The sequence below is a fragment of the Thamnophis elegans genome, chromosome 4, assembly GCF_009769535.1.
Source record: "Thamnophis elegans isolate rThaEle1 chromosome 4, rThaEle1.pri, whole genome shotgun sequence".
Taxonomy (NCBI): Eukaryota; Metazoa; Chordata; class Lepidosauria; order Squamata; family Colubridae; genus Thamnophis; species Thamnophis elegans.
In genome coordinates, this window is record NC_045544.1 from 77,654,003 (window position 1) to 77,679,391 (window position 25,389).

General features: G+C 41.9%; 1 protein-coding gene across 1 annotated transcript in view; it reads left to right on the forward strand.

The window, feature by feature from the left end:
• SLC29A1 (solute carrier family 29 member 1 (Augustine blood group)) overlaps positions 1 to 24,821 on the forward strand; it is a 97,932-nt gene extending 73,111 nt beyond the window's left edge. The window contains exons 4-14 of the mRNA XM_032215712.1: positions 2,009 to 2,092; positions 8,380 to 8,525; positions 9,094 to 9,233; positions 9,625 to 9,759; positions 9,977 to 10,074; positions 10,326 to 10,422; positions 11,632 to 11,723; positions 12,228 to 12,336; positions 14,074 to 14,159; positions 22,455 to 22,654; positions 22,754 to 24,821. Of these exons, the coding sequence (XP_032071603.1) occupies positions 2,009 to 2,092; positions 8,380 to 8,525; positions 9,094 to 9,233; positions 9,625 to 9,759; positions 9,977 to 10,074; positions 10,326 to 10,422; positions 11,632 to 11,723; positions 12,228 to 12,336; positions 14,074 to 14,159; positions 22,455 to 22,654; positions 22,754 to 22,865 (1,299 nt within the window). The 3' untranslated portion in view covers positions 22,866 to 24,821. The remainder of the gene's footprint in view (positions 1 to 2,008; positions 2,093 to 8,379; positions 8,526 to 9,093; positions 9,234 to 9,624; positions 9,760 to 9,976; positions 10,075 to 10,325; positions 10,423 to 11,631; positions 11,724 to 12,227; positions 12,337 to 14,073; positions 14,160 to 22,454; positions 22,655 to 22,753) is intronic.
• The last annotated feature ends 568 nt before the right edge of the window (positions 24,822 to 25,389 follow it).

Genomic DNA, 25,389 nt, shown 5'->3' on the forward strand with positions numbered 1-25,389 from the left:
AGCAGCACATCATCATTGGATTCCCATGACAATGTGATGTCACAGGAAAAGAGGTAGTTTCTCTCAAACATTTGCATTCAAACAAGCGAATTCAAGGGTTTTTTTGTGAATTTCGCTGGCAGAGGTCACTGTGGCTGGTCCTTCGCTGTTTCCAGGGCAGCCCTGTGGCCACATCTAAACACCCCGTGGGCCAGATCCAGGCCCGGGCCTTGAGTTTGATACCTTGCTCTATGCAATTAAGTACAGTTGCAAGAAAAGTATGTGAACCCCTTGGGATTACGTGGAGATTTGCATGAATTGGTCATAAATGTGCTCTGAACTTCATCTAAGTCACAACAATAGAAAAACATAGTCTGCTGAAAATAATACTACACAACTATTAGATGTTGACATGGTTTAATTGCACATAACATGTAACATTCACAGTGCAGGAGGAAGAAGTATGTGAACCCTTGGACTTAACAACTGGTTGACTCTCCTTTGGCAGCAATAACCTCAACCAAACGTTTCTTGTAGTTGCAGATCAGACCTGCACAACGATCTGGAGTAATTTTGGAACCACTCCTCTTCACAAAACTTTCAGTTGTAGCAATATTCTTGTCTGGTGTGAATCGCTCTCTTAAGGTCATGCCACAGCATTTCAATCGGGTTGAGGTCAGGACTCTGACTGGGCCACTCCAGAGGACGTATTCTGTGCTGATGAAGCCATTTTGTGTTGACTTACTGTATGCTTTGAGTCATTGTCCTGTGCATCACCTATCCTCTGCGGGAGCTTCAGTTGGCGGACAGAAGGCCATACGTTTTCCTGCAAAATGTCTTGATAAACTCTGGAATTCATTTCCCATCAATGACAACAATCCGTCCCGGCCCTGAGGCAAGCAAGCAAGCCCCAAACCCATGATGCTTCCTCCGCCATGTTTTACAGTGGGGATGAGGTTTTTATGTTGGTGTGTTGTGCCTTTTTTTCCCCACACATAGTGTTGTGTGTTTGGTTTCATCTGTCCACAGTATAGTTTGCCAGTAGTGCTGTGGAACATCCAGGTTCTTCTTTGCAAACTTCAAACGTGTGCAATATTTTTTTTGGACAGCAATGGCTTCCTCTGTGGTGTCTTCCCATGTACTCCATTCTTGTTTAATGTTTTCCTTATTGTAGCTGTGTCAACAAAAAATGTTAGCATGTGCCAGAGATTTCTGTAGGTCTTCTTTACCTCATGAAGCATTCTGCGCTGTGCTCTTGCAGGCATTTTTACAGGACGACCACACCTAGGGAGAGTAGCAACAGTGCTAAACCTTCTCCATTTGTACACAGTCTGTCTTACCATGGACACATGAACATCAAGGCTTTTGGAGATACTTTTGTAACCCTTTCCAGCTTCATGCAAGTCAACAATTTTTGATCGTAGGTCTTCTGAGAGCTCTTTTCTGCGAGGCATGGTTCACATCAGACAGTGCTTCTTGAAACCAGTAAACCCACAACAGGTGTGTGTTTTTAAAGGACAGAACAGCTGTCAGCAACACATCCAATATGATCACACTGATTGGAGTCAAGGTTGGCTCACTCCTGGCTCCAATTAGCTCTTGGAGACGTCATTAGGTTAGGGGCTCACATACTTTTTCCTCCCTTCACTGTGAATGTTTACATGTTATGTGCAATTAAACCATGACAACATCTAATGTTTGTGTAGTATTATTTTCAGCAGACTGTTTTTGTCTCTTGTTGTGACTTAGATGAAGTTTAGAGCACATTTTATGACCTATTCATGCAAAACTCCACGTAATCCCAAGGGGTTCACATACATTTTCTTGCAACTGTAACCTATCATTTTTAGCTCATTTTCTATCCTCATAACAATTAAAAGTACTGGAGAAATGTGACTCTTTTATACTTGCACATGAAAGGCAGAATTCTTCTGTGTGAACTATTTGGGAAATAAAAGAAAAGTGCAAGATATTGGAATTGGTTTCCTTCATTGATTTGCCTGACCAATTCTTTATTTGTTTCCTGTAGTACTTTATCGACCGCCTGAAAGATTTTCACAGCAACACATCATCATTGGATTCCCATGACAATGTGAATGTCACAGGAAAAGAGGTAGTTTCTCTCAAACATTTGCATTCAAACAAGCGAATTCAAGGGGGTGTTTGTGAATTGTGCGAAGCAGCTGTGCTTGATCTTGAATTCCTCCATTAGGGCAGGTAATTGGAATGGGTCAGTGGTTTCAAGCTGTACACTTTGGTAGTTACAAGAGGGACTAGGATTTCAAAAATTATATGTATCTAGCCAGTGGTGGGTTACTACCAGTTCAGAATGGTTTGGCCAAACCGGTAGTGGTTTGGCAGCCTGAGTCGCTGGAACCGGCAGCGACTCAGGCGTGCCACATCCCCAAACTGGTTCCCCGGGCGGCGCCATCGTCGGCGCATCCTCTTGTTTTTTCAGTTCTGCACATGCACAGAACAATTTTAATTGCATTGTGCATGCGCAGTTCAAGAGTGCACGCACGCGAAGCACACGCACAAGTGAACCAGCAATAGTACCTGCCGGAACCCACCCCTGTATCTAGCATTGTATAACTATTAAGTGAGGGAGCTTTGGCTCCTTAATTTTTTGCCCATATATGATTAGCATCCTCTTCCTGAAGCTAAGAGTAAAATTGTTCTTGAATTTTCTGCTGCTACTCTACCACATGGCATTTGAGAAATGGAAGAATTCCAGAAGTTCTATTCCTACCCAGCTACACTTTGCCAAAGTGTAACACTGCTGTGTCAAAAAGTTACTTCTATTTATGAGGCTGAGGAATAGGAGAGTCAATAAATACACATAAAACTGTTTTGAACGTAATGGAAAAAGATCCCTTTAACTTTTAACTAGGAAAAAAGTGTGACGGAAGATTCTTGGAAAACATTCCAAAATACTTGGCAAAAATTCCATTAAAATGTAGAGTAAAAACAAGGACCTACATTGGTTTTCCCCCTAAATGTTGTACTTCCTTTTGTTCATGAGATTGGTACAAGCATCTTTCTTTAGTTTACACATGTTTGTGACATGCTGTAGGTTCAGAAAGCTCTGTAGGAAATAGATTATCTGGCTTCAAGCTTTCAGTCAGGCTTCAAGTATACATTTGGAACCAAAGTAGCATTGATATGCTTGTGATGGCCTGGGCAGCTTCAGATAGAGATAATATCTATATTGATCTTCTTGCTCTTTCATCAACCTTTTATGCCATTAATCATGGTAGACTTCTGGATTCGTTCTGGGGTAGGGAGATGCGGGCACAGTGTTGGGACGGTCCCCCTCCTTCCTCTGGGATCAAATTCAATTGGTGTTGATGGGGGTTGGGGAGGTTGAACCTATTCTTTCTCCTTTGTGCATTTCTCCTTTGTGCATTTCCTTAGGGCCCAAGGCACTCACTCCTCACTCTTATTTAACATCTACATGAAAGTACTGGGATGAGCATGCTAAAGATACCTAGTTGTGAATCTCTGTCCTGGCCAACCAAATGATGCTGTGGAGATTCTGTCTCATGCCTGGAAGTTGTAAATGGGGGGTTGAGGGTTCTGAATGGGGGAACAACAAGCTTCACCAAAACCCTTGAAAGATTTGATTTGATTTGATTTTGATTTTATTAGTATTTGTAGGCCGCCCTTTTCCCTGAGGGGACTCAGGGCGGCTCACATAAAATCGGGGAAGGGGAATACAGACGTTAAGATAGAGACATATAATAAAATAGTAAACAACATACATTCATCATTCGGGAGGGGTAACTATCCTTGTCCCCAGGCCTGACGGGCGAGCCAGTTCTTAAGGGCTGTGCGGAAGGCCTGGACGGTGGAGAGGGTGCGAATCTCTACGGGGAGCTCGTTCCAAAGGGTCGGGGCTACTACTGAGAAGGCCCTCCTCCTTGTAATTGCCAGCCGACATTGGCTGGCCGATGGAATGCGGAGGAGGCCTAATCTATGTGATCTTATTGGTCGCAGGGATGTAATTGGCAGAAGGCGGTCTCTCAAGTATCCAGATCCACTGCCATGTAGGGCTTTATGGGTGACTAATAGCACCTTGAAGCGCACCCGGAGATCAACAGGTAGCCAGCGCAGCTCGCGGAGGATAGGTGTTATGCGGGTGAACGAGGTGCACCCACAATCACTCGCGCGGGCCGCGTTCTGTACTAGCTGAAGTCGCTGGATGCTCTTCAAGGGCAGCCCCATGTAGAGCACATTGCAGTATTCCAGCCTAGAGGTCACAAGGGCCCGGGTGACTGTTGTGGAGCCTCCCGATTCAGGTAGGGTCGCAACTGGCGCACCAGGCGAACCTGGGCGATTGCCCCCCCTGGTCACAGCCATAACTGGTGGTCAAGCGATAGCTGTGGATTCCAGGAGGACTCCCAAGTTGCGAACCCTCTCTGAGGCGTATAAAATTTGACCCCCCAGCCTGAGAGATGGAATATTGGTCGAATTTTTGGGAGGAAACACAACAGCCACTCGGTCTTTTCTGGGTTGAGGCACAAGCTTGTTAACCCTCATCCAGTCCATAACAGCTTAAAGGCCTCGGTTCATCACGTCTGCCGCTTCATTGAGTTGGCACGGGGCGGACAGATACAATTGAGTATCGTCCGCATATTGATGGTATCTAATCCCGTGCCTGCGAATGATCTCTCCCAGCGGTTTCAGTAGATGTTGAATAGTAGGGGGGATAAGACCGAGCCCTGAGGCACCCCATAAGTTAGGGGCCTAGGGACGATCTCTGCCCCCCCACTAACACCGACTGCGACCTGTCCGAGAGGTAGGAGGAGAACCACCGCAACACGGTGCCTCCCACTCCCACCTCCCGCAGTCGTCGCAGAAGGATACCATGGTCGATGGTATCGAAAGCCGCTGAGAGGTAAAGGAGGACCAGGATGGAGGAATGTCCTCCATCTCTGGCTCTCCAGAGATCATCGATCAATGCGACCAAAGCGGTTTCTGTGCTGTAACCGGGTCTGAAGCCTGACTGGAAGGGGTCTAGATAGTTTGCTTCCTCCAAGGACCGCTGGAGCTGGAAGGCCACCACCTTCTCAACAACCTTCCCCAGGAAGGGGAGGTTGGAAACTGGACGATAGTTATTAAGGATAGCTGGATCCAAAGATGGTTTCTTCAGGAGGGGTCTCACCACCGCTGCTTTCAGTGCAGCGGGGAAGTTCCCCTCCCGAAGCGAGGCGGTCACAACCGCCTGGATCCAGCCTCGTGTCACCTCACTGCAGTTAGTAACCAGCCATGAGGGACACGGATCCAGTACACAGGTGGAGGTACTGAATGTACACAGGTGAAAGACTGAATGACTTTGGGTTTTAGGGCACCCTGGATCTGGTGATTTTCCATCTTTAGTTCTAGATGGGATTGTATTACCCCAGACAGAACTGGTGTGCAATCTGGGTGTCCTTCTGGATTCATGGCAGGAGCTGCTGGCCGACATGGCCTGGAGAGCTGTTGCACATCTTCATTTGTTACCAGTTGTGCCCCTTCCTAGACACAGTGGCATCGTACATGGTCACTTGTGCTCTGCCTCCTTGTCCCTCCTCCCAGTGGATTCTGCACTGTGATTTACATGGAGTTAACCTTGAAGAACATCCAGAACTCTGGTGGGTTTCCATTTTTTTTATTACCAATTCGCTCATGTGCGCGACACTTCTGTGCATGAGCAGAAGCATCCGGGTGGGTGGGCAGAGCTTCCCACCACTGCCACTAAAACCCACCTCTGTTCCAGAAGCTGCAATTAGTCCAGAATCAACAGTGCAAATTGTTAGGGCATATCGGTATACCCACGTTACACTTTTGCTGCCCCAAGCTGCGCTATATTTGAAGAACTATCTCTTACTGGTTGTTTTTACCCCACTCCATCAAATCTGGCAGAAGGATATACACCCTGATCATTAAAGAGGATCCTGTGCCTTCTTAGTTGCAATGCCTCCCCTTTAGAACACCATGCCATCTGAGATTAGATCGGCCTTGATCCTGCTGCCTTTCTGTAAAACTCTTAAGACATTGGTGTTTTCCCAGTTGGAAGGTAATAGAACTCATGAAATGCATAAATTTCTTGTTCATGGATTTACCCTTGATGATTCTCTGCTTTTCATTTTTTATTGTTTTAATTATTTCCACTTTGATGTTCATATTGTATTGGACTCTTAGAGTCACTATCTGAGATAGGCAGTCATATACATTTTAAAATAATTATAGTTAAAATAAATTGTCAATAAAAAGAAAGGCAGTCTGGAAAAGAGGCACTGCAGTACCTGGAGACAGCAGAATACAAGAGAAATAATTGTCAGAAATCACAGAAGAAAAAGACCTGCAAATAGAAGTAGAATGACTGTGGCAAAAGAAGGCAAATATAGATACCAATAGGTGCCTTGGGTGCAATCCCCAAACTTATGGAGCACCACTTGAACACCATCAGCATTGACAAAAGTGCCAACAGTCAATTGCAAAAGGTTGCTTTGCTTGGAACAGCTTACATCTTGCAACAATACTTCCTACCAGTGACGTGCGGTGAGGTTTATGGCTGGTGAGGCAAAAAGAAAGAAAGCGGCTTTTGGACGCTGTCAAGAAAGAGGCTTTTGGACACTCCGGCGGTATGTCCGTCATACACACACACACACACACACACACACACACACCAAAGAATCCCAGACAGACAAACAAGCAGCTTCCCCACCGTGGGCTTTGTTCTTAACTGACAGCGGGCAAAGGGAATAGAGAAAAGCGGCAGCAAGGCTGCCTTTTGCGGGGAGAGCAGGAGCTTGGCCAACCACGGAAACGTGCCCCAGGGCTGGGATCCAAGGCGCACTTAACTAGGTGAGGAACTTTTGCGACCCGCTGGGGCGTGGGAACTGAGGAAAAGAATGGAGGGGAGGGTGGGCGTGCGGAGAAGAAGAAGCGTGCCGAGCTGTCATCAGGGCTGCTGAAGCTTGCGAGGAGATCTTGAAGCGGAAGATCCCAGGGCTGCAGACGCGGGGCTTTGATCTGGTGAGTCTGGGATCAGCGGCCCACGAGGGATTGGCGAGGATGACCGGCGCTTTTTTTATCAGCCCCGAACTGGGTTTGATCCCAGCACGCCTCTTGATCGGCTGAGAGAATGTGATCCAAAAGGAAAGGAAAGTGTCTGAATTAGGACAGGCAAAGACGAGAATTCCCGCTTGAGGCAAACCCGGTGGGTTTAAATTGAAGTTCGCCTGTTCTTCGTGCTTCAATTAGGGATCTAAGCTGCCTTCAATTAGGGATCTCATCTAATTCAAGAGATCTTAATTCATTAATTGGCCATTTTCTGGGATAATTGATCCCTGGGCCCCAACAACGCTGTCAAGCACTGTCAAGAAAGAGGCTTTTGGCCGCTTCGGCAGTATGTCCTCCATTAGAGGCGGAGTGGCCAAAAGCCTCTTTCTTGAAAGCACTGTCAAGGAAGGCTTTTGGCCACTCCAGCGGTATGTCTGCCATACACACACACACACACACACACCAAAGAATCCCAGACAGACAAACAAGCAGCTTCCCCACCGTGGGCTTTGTTCTTAACCGACAGCGGGCAAAGGGAATAGAGAGAGGTTGCGGCAAGGCTGCCTTTTGCGGGGAGAGCAGGAGCTTGGCCAACCGTGGAAAGGTGCCCCAGGGCTGGGAAATAAAGTGCCAGCCCACGCGCCAGCAGAGGCAGGTAATACACACACAGACACACACAGACAAATTACTTACAATAATACAATTACTTACAAATTACATTAATTATGAATTCCTTCCCCCTCCCTCTGACCCACATACCTTTTCCAGCTGTGTCATAGAGGATTCCAACTCTGCTCTTGTCTGCCATGATGAAAATGTAAAAAAGGTAAAAAGAAAAAGGCAAGAACTGCTGAAATAAGGCTGGATTAGCTGCTGCCAGAGTCTCCAATGGATGACTGCTTAACTGTTTAAAAAAAGCCTCTTTAAAAAGTGCCCTCTATAGGAGGAGGCGAGAGAACCACGTGCCTCATCTACATAAGGAATTTTTCGCCTTTTAATCTTTGCTTAACTCTGCTCAAGTGATCATAAAGATAGACTAAATGAGGCACGTGGTTCTCTCGCCTCCTCCTGTAGAGGGCATTTTTAAGAGGCTTTTGTAAACAGTTAAGCACTAAGTAGAGTCATCCACTGTGACTTTGGCAGCAACTACCTCAGCCTTTTTCCTTTTAATTTTTTTTCTTTTCATGATGACAGTGGTGAGGCCACTGCCTCACTGCTGCCTACAACATTTCCCCATCTTAGGTCTTGGGAAGGACTCAGTAGATAGACAGAAATGCCAAATCTCATCTAATCGGTTAACTATGCAACTAACCATAATGATAATGATAATAACCCCTTTCTATTCACTTGCAGGACTATTACAATCATGCTAACTTGACTGGCACAGGGAAGAAGGAACCTCCATCATACTTGCAGTCCATATTTAACAATGTGATGACATTGTGTGCCATGTTGCCTCTACTCATCTTCACCTGCCTTAACTCTTTAATCCACCAGAGGTATGATCTTTATAGATTTTCCAAAATGAAAATTCCAGACTTCAATTGCTGTGAGTACTTTGATTCCCAGCATAAAGGCAGCATTCGGACCAGGTCATTTTGAGCTTCTCTGTAGGAAAATATGTATCATAACTGAACCATAATGCAACAGATAATTTATAGATGCATAAAATTTCTTTATTTATGTTCACAAATTCAACATAGTCGGTCTAGATAGCTCCTCAATCTGAGTGTTTCTAGATGTGTGAACTTTAACTCCTTGAAGCATAATCATTGTTGAGCAGTCTGTAAAGCACACATTTGAAGGATGAACAGGTTGGGAAAAGCTATTTCAGATTGTGATTATACATCTAAAAACAGGTTATTCAATGGTTGAAGTTATATCTCAATTGAACTAAGAAGAGGAGTCAAGCTATTCTCCAAAGCACATAAGGTCAGGATAAGAAGCAATAGATGGAACCTAATCAAGGAGAGAAGCAACCTAAAATTAAGAAATTTCCTGACAGAACAATTATTATGATTTTAGAAAGGCAAGGGGTTTTTATCTTTATCTTTTTCCATTTGTTAGGATCCCTCAGCGAATACGGATTGGATTTAGTTTGGTTGCCATCTTCTTGGTCTTCATGGTAACAGCGATCGTAGTCAAGGTCCCAATGGAGCCTTTGACTTTTTTCATCGTTACTATGGTCAAGATAGTCCTAATCAATTGTAAGTGAAGTGTGTGTGTGTGTCTGTACACATTTATGAATTGTTAAAGTGACCACACCTTTTCTATTCTCACAGATTTATATATACATTTACAGATAAACACATTCTGTCTCTGATGTGCAATATTTCACCCTTACCTGTGTTTGAGAATATAAACTTTTTTTTTAGCATTGAGCTCTTTGTTAGGATATTGAAATGGGTGCAATTTTTGGCAGTGGGAGGATAGGCAAGAGCAGATAGAAACATTTCCCATCAATGATCAACATAGCATGCATTTACATCCTGCCCTTTTGGCCTTGGATTCATTTTATAGTGTTTACTTTCTGTGGATAAGATCTCTTTGCGATTCCCCTTTAAGTGGTTTTGTCTTCTTCTTTCTTTTTTTTGACAGCTTTTGGGGCCATTCTCCAAGGCAGCCTTTTTGGATTGGCAGGGCTCCTTCCCGCCAGTTACACGGCTCCTATTATGAGCGGTCAGGGCCTTGCAGGGACATTCGCAGCAGTAGCTATGATCTGCGCTATTGCCAGTGAGTATTGCGTATTGCTTTATTGTTTTGGTTTATGCTACATCTTTCAACCCGTAAAGCAACCAAGGCGGGGTATACATTATCTCTCTCTGTAATATTGATGTAGAGCTGTACATCACCTACAGGCCTCCTCTGATATTTCAGAGAGCAAGAGGTTTGTTGAGAAGCCACCCATCACTAAGGAAAGAATTGCCACTTTTCTCTAAATCTTTTTCAGCTGGTTCCGAACTAAAAGAAAGTGCCTTTGGTTACTTCATCACTGCCTGTGCTGTGATCATAATAGCTATTGGCTCCTATATCATGTTGCCTCGTCTGGTAAGGTTGTTTTTTTTCTGAAAACAGCCCTGAGTATGCTGTGAGAGTGGGAAAGTGTGGGAGTGTCTTGACATGCAAGCACCTTTGTGCAACGTTTGCCGGGCTCTTCATTCAGTCCATGAATCATTGGGAAGGTACCCAGCTTGTTTCAGAAGAATTCCCATTGTCCAGCCACAACCTAGTTGTTTTTTTTTAACCCCTGCTTCATTTTCCTTCTACACCACCTAAATAGTACGTTAATATTTCCCCAGGATTTTTTCTGCTTTTATTCAATGAAGAATAAGAGAGAATATGCAACTTCTGCGACTCAGGCTGAAATGGAAACAAAAGTTGTTTTCATCAAGAAAGGTAAAAACTAGAGCATGGAAAGAAGGAGGGTATTGTATTCATGTCCGTAAATGCAGGGTGAAAATACAGTAAGTGCTATACCAGACATTCCCAGGTTACAAATAATATTGCAACCAATGGTAAGGGATGCTGGAAACTGTAAATCAGTCATCTATTGAGGCTTAAAGGTAGCAAATCTCTAATTTAACACATGTAGAGTCATCATCAGAACCTCAAGGCAATTAAAAAAACATAGCCTATTTTTATTCTGTTTATCCACTTATTGCCTTCTAATTTCTTCTCAAGTTAGCAAGTTAAAATGAAACCCATGTTCGTCATCACCTCAACACATATTGATGGCTTAGCGTGAGATTTCTTACACATTTTCTACCAGTAATAGTTTCATCTAAGGCTCTCCAGAATAACCAGCTGCCAGCAGCCACTGAGCAATTTTTTTTTATTTTCTAGCCTTTGCTATTCTCTTTCAAAGATTGTATGTGAGAAGAAATATACCGAACTTTGAATACCCACCAGTTTAGAAGGCCGGTGATGAAAAAATGAACTCTTGTTTATTTAGGCAATGTCTCCAAAACACATTTTGAGAAAAACAACTTATTGAAAAGCCATAATAGGTTTTACAACCTGTCTGTTCTCAATAAATTTCCCTAATATTCTACACTGAACTAAACATTTCATTCTGATTTCTGCGGTCAAGAACTCAAAATATTTTTTTCACAAGCATTCATAGGCAAAACAGCAAGGACTAAAATGTCACAGGCAGCAGTGACTAAAACAGTTCCATTAAGATAAAACCACTTTAAAATAGCATTTACTGTAGAAGCATTTAAGAAACTTCTGGGCAGAAAACATCTTGGCCTTTCACCAAAGTGATTCTTGGACAGTGTCTCTGGAAAGAACATTTCATGACTGAGGACTATTCAGACAAAGTCACTTGCAGTTCAGAATGTAAAGGCGCTTGGAGAACAGACCCCATTGACACCTAAGGCGTGGGCAGGAATGAAGGATAAGAGGCTCTTCTTCAGATACCGTGGCCCTGAATTGTGAAGCCTTACAGCATAAAATTGGCCTTTTAAATCAGGTACAGGACTGGAATGGGACCAGGGAAAAAGATACAGTACTGGTTCAATAATAGTGTGCAGTCCTAATTTCTGCAAAATATATGTATTAAACATTCATTTTGTCCAACTTGTTCTTTTCATTGGTCCACAGATGTGGTTAATGGTGTTGAACGAAACCACTCTGGGAATGGAGAGTCCCTTGCCTCCAGCCACAGATCTTCAGTCCTTGACATCTTCAAAAAGGTACTTGACCTATGGATTGGGCCTAGGTGTGGATTTTCTTTTCACACTCTAATATTCTGCTTCTGTGTTTGTTTAAAACTGTTATCTGGAATTCTATGATTGTATTTGCCTTTGCAAATATAATCATAAGGAGGATAGGGAGCATGATGGCCCAGCGGTTAAAGATGCTGAGCTTGTCAGTTGGGCTGGAAAAATGTCTGCTCAGTTTTGAGACCCTAGCACCACACAACAGGGTGAGCTCTCGTTCCTGCCCCGGTATCTGCCCACCTAGCAGTTTGAACACATGTAAATGCAGGTAGATTAATAGGCATCATTCTGGTGGGAAATCACTGCACCATAGGCGTATAGCCATGCTGGTTACATCACCACAGAACATGTCTTTGGACAATGCTGGCTCCCTCGGCCAAGAAAAAGAAATGAGTACCATGCCCCAGAGTTGGACACGACTGGTAGGAAAACCTTTACCTTTACCAATTTGCCTTTGCATATGTATTCTCTTTGTAGATATGGGTTATGGCTGCTTCTGTATGCTTAGTTTTTACTGTTACAATTGGAGTCTTCCCATCTGTCACTGTTGAAGTAAAGCCAACTATTGGAAAAGATACACCTTGGGGTAAGTTAAACTTGGTTCTTAAAACTGATTAAGGTGCGCAATGATGAGACCGTTTGTGAATCTTTCAGAACTATCTGCAATCCTGCAATCTTATGACAGTGTAATCTGAACTCTATCTAAATCCAAAGAACAGACAAAGGGAGACATTTATGGTTCATTGATATTTGGGGGTTGAATTCTCACAACATTTCACATCACACCATTTCAATTGGGTCATGTCAGGGTTTTGACTAATCCATTCCAAAATGTGAAATTTCTTCTGCTTCGACGGGTCATTCTGTTCTAGATGCATTTGTGTGTTGCTTAAGGTTAATATTGTGATGCAAGGCCCACATTTATTTAAGCTTCAGTGTTCTGATATTTCCTGTACAATTTGTTAAAACAATCCAAAATCTCATTGTGATCCATCTACATCCTGAGGCTGCAAAGTTGGACCCAACCATGATACTCTCATGGCTTCCTTCGCAGTTGAGAAGAAGTACTCTTATTTTCGGTTTTGCTAACTTGCCACGTGTCTAAATAATGAAAATTCCACTTTCCATCTCATAAGCCCCAGCGTATCATTCCAATAGCCAGCTGACTTATCCATTTGGTATGCATACCACTGTTTCTTAATTTAAGTAGATCTTAAAATCTGTCAATAGAAGCTATATGAAGTTCAGATCACATTCTAAGTCAAGGTATGGCAAGATTACAGAGATGTGCAAAGAGTTCACAAACAGTTTCTCTTGTAACCCAAACTTCCTCTGGAAAGCCTAGATCAGTTTACAGAATGTCTCCTGGCAGTCTGCTTAGCCTTAACTTTATTTGCCATCTGCTTTTGAAGGAGCCTCACTATGAGTAAAGATGATGAAGTGTGGGCGAATTTAGCCTGGAGAGTGGGAAGACCTGAAAAAGAAGGATCGGGTGTGGGACAAAGTAGTTAGGGAAATACTGAAAACCAAATAGACTCTATTTAATTTTCCTTATCCGATTAAGACACAATTTGTTTGTTTTCCTGTTTTGGAGGTGTTGCTCTTCCCACATCCATGTACATTTATGTCATTTATTATCCGACAATAGACTATATAGATACTTTATTGTTTATTTTATTTTATTTTTCACTGTCCAGTTCCACATATTTTAGTGTTCTAGTCCTTGATAATACGGAAAGGTTTAAAAAAGAATTAAAAATCATTATCACTGTGTTACATTAATTGAGCATTGTGATGATGGACCCAAATAGACTAGAGAAGTAATAACAGTCAAGACTAGAATTGAAGAAGAATGAAGATTGAATTAAGCTGTTGGCAGAAAAAAATCAGTGTTGAGACACTATGGGGTCACACTTCTTTCTGAAAACAGCAGGCTTGGAGGTTGACTTTCTAGAATAGATCAGACCAAAAAAAAGTTTAAAAGGAATTGTTAAGACTACCCAGATGTGTAGGTAAGATGCTGTGTTAGTCTCATGTCTGTCCTTAAGGTCTTCTCCTTCATCAGACCTAAACTGCAAACTCAGATTTCAGGATTCTGTAATGTTGACTTAGAGAAATAGATTCACAGGTGCATCAATAATGACTTGGTAAAAATCCCTCACAGCTTCCTGTTGTTATTATTATCTGTTTGATGAAGATGGAAAAGAGGACTATGTACTATTTGCCTAGCTAAAGTCGTATCAATATTGCCCTCTTGGTACACTGCAGCAGGCAGAGTCCTTGTCCTGAGACTGACCACGCTTCTTTATTACTCTCTCTTCAGTTCTCTACTTCAGCCCAGTTGCATGTTTCCTGATGTTTAACATCTTTGACTGGGCAGGAAGGAGCCTCACAGCTGTCTGTGTTTGGGTGAGTATAGGGAAACCAGGCATTTATGGTACTCCACTAATGCACCCTTCTTAAAGTTCAGATGTGTCTTCTGAGCTAGGATCAAGAGGAAAAAAAGGTACTTTTGTGAAACAGTTCTGAGGAAAAAATACAGAAGTATCTGAGGAAGAATGGTGTTTTTTGTTCCGTTTTTCCACAATTTATTTATTTATTTTATTTAATCATTAGAATTTGTCAAACGAGGACAAGAATAAAAGAATAAAAATACAGTTTTAGGGACAATAGGCACGTTAGTGCACTTATACACGCCCCCTCTACTAACCATTTAAATATGATGTAGGGTCCACAGAAGTCAATTTGTGACTGAAACTGAAAATTTGTAGCTGAAACAACTGAATCAGGTAGAGCATTCCAGACTTCGACAACTCTATTACAGAAATCATATTTTTTACAGTCAAGTTTAGAATGATTTACATTAAAGTGGTTGTTCGTGCGTGTATTATTGCAATTAAAACAAAAAAAAGTCATTTACAGGTAAAATATTACTGCGTATAATTTTGTATGCAATACCTAGGTCTGACTGCAAGCGACACAGTTCTAAGTTATCCAGACTGAGAATTTCAAGCCTAGTAGCATAGGGAATTCTATTATGTACAGAAGAGTGCAAAACTTTTCTCATAAAATACTTCTGAACTTGCTCGATTGTACTAATGTCAGATACATGGTAGGGATTCCAAACAGTTGAACAGTACTCTAAGATTGGTCTAGCATAAGTTTTATAAGCTCTAGTTAGCAATACAATGTCTCCAGAAAAGAAGCTTCATAGAATTAAGTTTACAACTCTTAGTGACTTTTTAGCAACGCTATTACAGTGAACTTTGGAGCATAGATTGTCAGAGATAAGTACACCTAGGTCCTTGACAAAGTGAGGGTCATCAGCTAGTTCAACGCCACCTAGCTCATATTTGACATTCTGATTACATCTACCAATCTGTAAGACAGAGCATTTATTGATCAAAGTTTGAAGTTGCCAAATAGATGACCATTCAGACACACAGTCGAGATCATTTTGCAGAACAACAGAATTATCTGTAGCATTGAATAATTTTATGTCATTGGCAAAAAGGACGCAATTGCTTTTAAGTTGATCACATAAATCATTGATATAGAGCAAGAAAAGCATGGGACCTAAAATGCTGCCTTCCGGAACACCACTGTTAACATGCAGAATTAGACAGCGAGTTCCCTATAGTTTGACTTTCAGCAGGTAATTGGACAGGAAAGCAGCAATCCACTTGTGCAAAGGACCAGAAATGCTGTAAGAGTTTAATTTCAACAGCAGTTTATCATGTACTAAATTGGGACAATTGATGTCACAATTATGTACAGTGAAGAAGGAAAAATATTAAAGACACCGATCCTGCTGAAGCCATTTTAGGAAAGCTTGACTAAGTTGCTTAATGCTGATTATTGTTTATGTATGTGATATAAAGAAAAGAAGACTGATCTGACAATGGCATAGAAGCTCCATAAAAAAAGATGGTAGAATATTCTGAGCTTACCTTGGACTGACAGATGCTAATGGCCATTATATACTCATGGCAACACAGCAGCAAAGAAGTAAGAAGAGGCAGGAGGCAGACTTTCAAGTTGCTTACTAGTAATTTAAAAAATCTGAATAATGAATGAATATCACACGGGTAATTTTTCTATAGCAAAGGTGCCACAAACAGTCACCTTAACTGTGGAGAGAAGTCTTAAGCTGAAAAATCAATGGGAATCAGGGGTGGGTTCCGGCAGGTACTACTGCCGGTTTGCTCATGGCTGCACCTCATGCGCATGCGCTTGATAACACTGCATGCGCATCCACAGTTCAATAAAAATTGTTCTGCGCATGTGCAGAAGCCAAAAAAAAAGATGGCGGCACCTACGGCACTGGTTCGGGGGCATGGCAGGCCTGGGTCACTGCCAATTGCAGCGACCTAGGCCGCCAAACCAGTACCGGTTCGGCCGAACCAGTAGGAACCCACCACTGCTGGAAATCGTAAAAGGGGAGCCTAAGAAGGGATGAGAGAGAAAGAAAAATACTTCAAGCAAGAAAAATGATTAACGGAAAAAAGTAAATCTGGTAGTCTAATTCACTAGACACATGAGTAACAATGAAAGAAAGGGGAAAAATACAGGGATTAGTTTGCTTTGTCCAAATAATGTGGCCTGTTTTTTCCCTGCCATCTATTACCCTCCTATTTGGTGAGGGCACTTTAAGTTGTCTAGTCAGTAATCCCGCACTCACTATTTACAATTTGCAGTCCACCTGGCACAGCATAGGAGTAGTGTATGGTTGAAGGGCTGAAAAAGAAATATTACAGAACCACCCAAGATCTTGAATGAGTATAAAGAAGCCGAAAACCTTTCTCATGTGGGCTGGGAGAAATACATTTTCCCACTATCACTACACCTCAGCAATTGAAACATTATGCCAGCTGGCCCTTACCTTTCAGGCCAATAGCTTTAGCGTAATACTAATAAGATAGATTGATTTAAGTTTTGTCAGTGTACAGCAACAGCCCAACTCGTTTAAGTCAGTAAACCTCAGCCATAAACCCATCCCAGTCCCAGCTTCACCTTTTGTGTTGGGATAGGTTATGTTGGCTGTTTTCCCTCCTGCCCAGCCTCTCAGGCTTATCCCAACGAGAAAGATGGGTGGGTGTGCCGAAAATATGTTTACTGGATTTTCTTTGTGGAAAGTTTGACTCCACAGAGATGACGGGTGGGTGGTTTGAGGCTGATGAGCCACACAGATCCTTCCTTTCCTCAGTCTGGCACTTCTTCCTGCTGCTTTCTCTCCCTGGCAAAAAGTCTTATTTTGTATGTCTGCCACAACACACATAGGAAAGGAAGGCTGGGGAGAGAGGGTGTTTCATCCACTTTAACATCTAAAGTGACTCCCTGTTTATCCAGCTCCAAAGGGGAATAGAGCTATTTTTGCAACTCAGCAAAACCTCAGAAAGTCTCATTCTATTCCCAGAAGTCTCAATGCCCTGCCAGCGAACATTTCTATGTTAAATTGGAACTAACAATCTGGGATATGTTTGGCTATGTCACTCTGTTTTTGGAGAATCTTCTTTTTCCATTTTTTTGGCGAGGGGGGGAGAAGTTGGGATGTTTCAGAGACACGATAAGAATCATTTTATTTCTACTCCATTTAAGTAATTAGACTTCAGATAAACATATACTGTACCTGGAATGCAGTGGCTCAGTGGCTAAGACACCGAGCTTGTCGATCAGAAAGGTCGGCAGTTCAGCAGTTCGAATGCCTAGTGCCGCGTAACAGAGTGAGCTCCCATTACTTGTCCCAGCTTCTGCCAACCTAGCAGTTCAAAAGCATGTAAAAATGCAAGTAGAAAAATAGGAACCACTTTGGTGGGAAGGTAAAAGTGTTCTGTGTAGCTTCGGCATTTAGTCATGCCGGCCACATGACCATGGAGATGTCTTGGAACAGTGCTGGCCCTTCAGCTTTGAAACGATGAGCACCGCCCCCTAGAGTCAGGAATGACTAGCACATATGTGCAAGGGGAACCTTTACCTTTACCTAGTGTTAAAAACTCATGTCCAAAAAATGTTTGCTCACTACAGACACAATCAAATAGTACAATATCTTTGCAGTGACATAGGTATGTACATTCATAACCTTCTATCAATAACCCTAAGCTATTCAGCAGGAAAAGAGTGAGACAGACAAAATAAATGTATATAATCAACTATTGTGTGAAACTGATTAGTAGGTAGAAAATCTTTTGGTGGGCAAAAAAAGACCCAAGAACCAAGCTGTAATCTCCAGAATCAAGTCCCTTTTAATCAGGAAGCCTGTAGAGTGTTATTTTTTGTTCCAAAAAAACAGAGATCAAGGATCCTAACCAAGCTGTTTTTACCTAGACAGAAACTAAAAACCTAGAATACAGCAGGAGGGAAAGTTGGCCTCTTTAATCAAAGTTTGCTGCTAGCTTTCCTCTAATTTATTATCTTAGTCTGAGCCAGAAGCTGTCTGGCTCTTCGGCTTTGAAATGGAGAGGAGCACCGCCCCCTAGAGTTGGGAACAATTAGCGCATATGTGCGAGGGGAACCTTTACCTTTAAACATATGCTGCATAAGGCAGTGTGACATAATTTGGTTTGCACCCACAGAAAGATGCCATTAGACTTGATAGATGACCGTAGTAAGAAAGCCAAATGGTACTGTATGTTATAGAAGATGGCAAAACATGTTCTGCTTAGAGAGCAAATGTGAATGGTTAAGGTAGCTGATTGAAAATAAAACATATAACCTTTATTTACAATCTTGCATGAAATCATGAGGTTGACATAAATTCTCTTGTTGATTAAAAGCTACCTTTGGCATGAATCAGATCATCTACCCCACAAGGTCAACTCCATTACTCTGTAACCCCCGCTATCCCAAAAGATGTTAAATTATACCTTTGTGATACTAGAGAGTCAAAGCAGTTGTTAACATATCTACTTTGATTGGCTATAAATTTCCAAGGCTTGAAGTAAAATGGGAACTTTCAAAATTTAAATCCTGTATTTTATCAGTAAACTGTGGCCTTTTCCAACAGGAAAGCAGGGGATGAAGCAGGGGATCTGAATTTAGAAAGGGCCCCAGTTCTGACATATCCTGAAGAAGATTTTCTAAATTCAGATTTAATGTTCAGATTTAAATTGCAGATTAACGATGCTAACCACAGAAATGTTTTCTTTGGCAGAATGAGCTGTAATGCAATCTAGATACGGACAAGGAGACAGGTTAACAAGTCCTCTGAAGGTCTCCGAAGTGGGGCGTGGGAAGAGTCACCAATGGGTATTAACACGGCCCATTTGCCCGGAGATTGAGGTAGAATTTGAGGGCACTCCCTCTACTACTCCTCTTGATTCCCCAGATTAACCTCAGTCTTTGGCCCAGAAGAAATACTTTTTTGGCTCTCCATTTGGTAATCATCTTGTCTAATTCATTTTTTTCTTGATTCTTGATTCCTTTCACCTCACTCATCTGCGCCTCAGCTTGTCTAATTCATTTTTTTCCTGATTCTTGATTCCTTCCACCTCACTCATCTGCGTCTCAGCGAATTGCCTTTATTGCACAAGCTGGTCTTTCTGCGTTAGCAGGGAGCTCCTGAGCCGCTGGTCGGTTGGGGGGGGGAGTCTTAGGCAGTGCGCCGCAGGGCATTGCACCGCGCATTCCCTTTCAGCGGAGGAGAGCACAGAGACAAATTTGAAGAGAGCGGCTCAGTCGGAGCCAGCTCAGGTGATCGGACCACGTGATTGGCGGTCGCCATCTAGGATGGCAGCCTTTATGGAGAGGTGCACGTGGTGGAGCGCAAGGATTGGCGCTCCAGTTTCAGAGGCTGCAAGCGCTCAGGACCATCACCAGTTCCCAGGAGGGCTTACTTGGGCCTGTACTCTGCCAGAGATCCGGGGAAGGCCCCAGCGGATCGGCGGTGGGCCAGCCTTTCGTGCCACGGATGGTTGCACTGTCCACTTCCCAGAGTTGATGAAAGGACATGTTTTTTAGAGTACCCCATTTGTTTACAGCTGGTTTTTTTTTTATAGAATTATTTCTCCGCTTCCAATTGATTCACTACTGGTTTTGTGAAATGATTATTCAGTTTTTTGTCCCTGACAGTGACCCAGAAACAAGGAACAGCTGTCCTTTCAATCAGTAATTTTTGTTCAAATATAGAGGAGAGTGGCTATGAAGGAAGTAGATCTGAAAGAAGCAAAGAAAACAAGAAAGCCACAATCTCCAACTCCCTGATCTAAGCTCTACTCAGCAGCCATCACAGACCCTCCTACAAGGCCTCTATGATTATAGGATGTGGCCAATGGTATTTTGGCTGGCAGACCCAGCTCTGGAGACCTCCAAAGCCCAAGAATGTATGAGGAACAAACTGTTTTCTGATTTATAATCTGAATTATATACTACTAAAAGTACTTCATGAAACATAACACCGTAAATCAGTAAAAACAGATTAATAAACTAAATACAATAAATATTAGTATTTGCAAAAACGGTTCAAATTTTTTCCTTCACACGCACACAGTTGAGAAAGAGAGTGAAACCTTGTGCAAAGGGAACTTTCAGATTATTTCTCACAAAGAGTAATAAAATATTGCAATTTAGGAGAATTTAAAAATATTTTTCCCTAAATGTAATAACGTGGGTTAGGCAGGCTTCTAAATCTAGTTAACAGAATAATAATAAAATTTAACCATGATATCATATAAATAGAACAGATATGTCCTTCCATGTCTCTAGTCAGAGAAAATCCTTCTTCATATTTTGGCAAAAGCATCATAAATCACATTCATGTTACTGTGGGACATTGTAAACAGCTCTAAATGCTGTTTCTAAGCATCTTTAATGCGGTCACATGACCATGGGTGGAGAGGCAGGCATTGTAAGTACATTTGATGGGATCCATCATAACTTTAAAGAGTTGCTGAACAGCCAATCATAAGTGATGATTACCTGCATCCACCAACTCAAGGCATCTTATGGCCTAAGACAGGGGTGTCAAACTCGATTTCATCGAGGGCCACATCACGGTTGTGTTTGACCTAGGGGAGGGGGGCAGGGGGGTATGGCCAGCTTGACATCACTCATGTCAGGTGTGCCTGGGGTGACCTGAGAACTCTCCCAGCGAAAACTCCCGAGTTGACATGGCCTCGTGCAACCCTCTGCCAGTGAAAACAGCTCAGGAGAGCTGCATGTAGCCCTTTACCTAATCTGTTTTATTAAGTAAAAAAATGCCTAACTTGAGTAAACTGCTAACCAGCAGTCTGAGGTAAACCAAACTGGCTTTTCAGTTATGAGAAAATGGCTTCCTCAGAATTGCATCGCTCAAATGTAAATAATATTACAAGAAGCCCAACTTTATTCAGAAAACATTTCCCATTGTGAAAGTTTTTCCTGGCTAAAGCAACTCGGTGTCTACAGCTTGTGGCATTACATGCAGGATTCCAAGTGAATGATTCCAATAATTGCAGGGATTTGGATAAAGTAGTAATGGATCAAGTTATAATGCTCAAGTCAACTACATAGAGAAAGTAAATTCTGAAAGACTCTTAGTGCCATTGCTAATGGCAGCTACAATAAATGATGAGTGATAAACCTTTCCGAAAGGTAATTGTAATTTGTTAATGAAAATTCCCTGCCAAGGGAATCTTTTTATAGAAAGATAAAAGGAGGTAGTTACTTCTGCATCTGTAGAATATAAAGCTTGAACGTTCTATCCAGATTAGTTATTGGAGAACTGCTCTAAATCTTGTGAAAATAATCAGTTATGATATGTATTTAAAGGAGGCTAAGAAGAAAAAAGTATGTTTTATATACTGGATATCTCACATAAAAATGATTAAGAGTTACTTAGAGTTGCTTTGTTCTTGACAATGCAGTTTAGGTGTTAGAACATGCCACATTCTTGGTAAGCATTAATATGACTCTGGTTTTATCACCTGTTAAAAATAAAATCTTAGCTGTACCCCTTATCATTATGGGTCTTTAGATTTTAATGTAATATGATTGCACATGTATACTGTCTTCTCTTATTTTTTCTTTAAAACTAAGATATGTTAAGTATATTGATATGGAAGCATAAATACCAGCAACATAGAATGGAGTTTGCTCAGAAGCGGAAATACACCAATGAGAGGAAGAGTGGGAAACAGAGGAGAGAAGAAAGATGGGAAGAGAGGGATAGGAGAGAGGGTAAGGGGGGAAGATGAGGAGGATAAGGAGGAGTGGAATGTAGAGAGAGGAGAAGGAGAAAGGAAGGGGAAGTAGAGTAGGAAAGGATGATGGAGGGAAGAAAGGAGGTAGGAGAGAGGTAGAAGAAAGAGGTGTATGGAGAGCAGAAGAGCTAATAATGGGTTTTTATCTTTCTGGGCGTTGATGACAAGAGGAACTGATGTAATTACTACTTAATACAATAGGATATTGGCTACGTAATAGTATACATGTGATTGTATGTTATGAAAATGGAAAATAAAAAAAGTATATTTCAATAAAAGAATTATGGGTCTTTTGAACATAACAAAATTATTAATTACATAATATAACACTGAAAGGGGAAACCTACATTTGATCTACAGCAGTGAATTGTCAATATATATCTTTGTAGCATTTATTTGTTACACTGGGGCAGAGAAGGCATTAAGCAATAGGGACAAATTTGTTTATGATATAATTTTTCCAGTTTTCTATTTATCACAGTGATGACTAATTTTGATATCATAATATATTATTCTTCCCTTCCCACAGCCTGGGAAAGAGAGCCGCCTGCTACCCTTCCTGGTGATTATCCGTCTGATTTTCATTCCCCTCTTCATGCTGTGTAACGTGGAGCCCCGCCGTAACCTGCCTGTCATCTTTGCTCATGATGCCTGGTTCCTCGCCTTCATGCTGTTGTTCTCCATCTCCAATGGCTACTTGGCCAGCCTCTGCATGTGCTTTGGACCCAAGTAAGTGTGGCTTGAGATGAATGGATTGTGAGGAAGGAAAAGCAACTGGTTTTTGGGTGGCTGGATGTTGTGCTGACTAGTTTTTATTTTTCCTTCTAGGAAGGTGCTGTCTCATGAAGCGGAAACTGCCGGAGCCATCATGGCCTTCTTTCTCTCCTTGGGTCTGGCTTTAGGAGCCATCCTATCTTTTCCACTCAGAGCCGCAATCTAATGAAGATACCATGGGGCATCTCTGGGCAGAAGAGCAGTAGTAGACTTATATTACCATGGAGCATTTCTTGGCTGGCTCCTGGGAACTTGTTGCCTTAATACCTCTTGGCTTGGAAGAGGGCTTCTCTCTTACTGGCCAAATGGCCTGGCTTCTCCTTGGGTATAAGACCTCCCCTTTCACACACATACACACGCACACACCCTTTACCTGTCCCAGCTGTGAATTATTTACATTGTCTCAATGTGTTGTGCCCTGCTTTACTATCTGTGGCAAAAGAGAATTGTTCCCAGTCCACCTTCCAGCTTTTCAGTTGCTCCTGTGAATTTATTGAATGTGCTCACAATTCATTAGTGTCTGCTCTACCCACGAGAGGCAGCAGCACCAAGTTGCTGCACCCCCAAAATGTTCTTCACTCAATGGCTCCATGGAAAAGGAGCCCTCTTCTTCAGCTGCGTGTTCAAGCTTATAAGATCCGTGGTTTGTGGACATTCAGAATTATGCAAGAACCTCAACAGCTATTACTTGGAGACGGGTGATAGAAAGTAGACCTTGGCTCTATTTCCACACTTTTAAGTAGTTTGGACAACAACAACTTCGGGGCCATGAAGTACTGGTTATTTTGAAAATTGTATTTTGTATACAAACTCAGTACGCCCTTTCTTCCGAAGGCTCATCTTTTCTCTTTTCCAAGATTTTGCATGATCTGGCTCTAGGGAGCAGGAATAAATGAGCTCATGAACTCTTCAGCATAGTGCAAATGATACAAACGGATCATTCCCAAACCCGGCTGTTCAGAGCCCCTGCAGTTTTCTGTGCTTCTTCATGAATTTATGAAACTCAGGATTTGCGTATTTGAACTCTTGTTTAAAAATGGCAATTTTTTTCTAAGAGAACGGCTGTCACAAATAAAAAATAAGGGTGGGGTTTTTTGTAAAGTTTGAAGCTAACATTGCCTTGTATTTAAATTATCTAGTATTGTTAATTATAGAAGTCTATTTCATGTGGGAATACAACAAAGGCCAATCATATTAGAAAGTAGTGATTTTCAACATCCTAAAATCAGTTGCCTGGCCTTAATATGGTACAGTATTGTGGTAGGTCTTTTTTGTCTGTGTGAAGGAAAAATGGAACTAGAGCGCCATCTATTGGTCAACCTTTATATATTGCCATCTGTGGGTCATAATGATACAGATAGTCTCAATCTAGGAATGTTAGTTTAACAATGACTTGAAGTTATGGTGGCCTTGGAAAAAGTGACTGATGACTGGTCCGCAAAAATAGGACTATTGCACATGCACACACACACCCCTGCAGTCACAATTCAAGCAATTGGCAACTGGCTTGCATTTATGACAGTTGCAGTGTCTTGCAATTATGTAATCTTCCCAGCTAGCTTGTAACAAGCAAAGTCAATTGAGAAATCCAAATTTGTTTAAAGACCATGTGGGTCACTCAACAACTACATAAAAAGAGTCATAAAGTTAAGTCCGACCACATGACTCACTTAAGGACTGCATTGCTTAGCAACCAAAATTCAGGCTCTGATTGTTGTTGTAAGTCAAGGATTATCTGCATATTAACAGTATATATTTAAGAAAGCCAAAATACATCAGGCCTTTTTTAAGGCATTTAAATTGTGTGATGTCCCCAAATAGCAAGGTGTAGAATGCTCCTTCTTTATTTGTTGTTCAGTGGTTTAAATTAAGACAGCAGTTTTATTATTGGGTTCTGAAGTATTTACAGCTCAGCAGAAAGTGGGAAATTTCAAATAAAGTGCAGAATATTTCTGATAGGCTCACAGTCACCTTTTCTAAACATGACACTAAAAGTGTAGAATGACATCAGTTGTTGGAATCATGGATCTTTTCCATTTCTTAAATGTTGGAACATTTAATTTATATAACTAGTTTGTCAAACATGTACAAGATAACAGGTATAAATATAAACATGAGCATGTGAAATGAATACAAATAAATGGGGACAGTAGGACAGGGATGGTAGGCACGCTGGTGCGCTTATGCCCGCCACCTTACCTCACCTCTTAGGAATGGTGTGAGTTCCACAGTAGACAGTTTAAGGTTGAAACTATGGGGGCTTGAGGAAGTAACAACCGAGTCAGGTAGAGCATTCCAGGCATTGACCACTCTTGCTGAAGTCGTATTTTCTGTAATTGAGCTTGAAGCAGTTTATCTTGAGAGTATATTATTGTGGTGGAAGCTGAAGTAGTTGTTGACAGGATGCTGTAGCAGACAATTTTGTGTACTATGCTTAGGTCAGACCCTAAGCGGCATAGTTCAAGGTTGTCTAAGCCAAAATTTCAAGCCTGGTGGCATAAGGTATTCTGTTGTGAGTAGAGGAGTGGAGGACTCGTCTCATGAAATACTTGTATTAATGTCCGATATACAGTGTAGATTCCAGGCAGGCGAGCTGTATTTGAGGATTTGTCTGGCAAAGGTTTTGCACGCCCTAGTTAGCAGTACAGTGTTACCGGAGAAGAACCTTTGCAAAATTAGGTTAACAACTC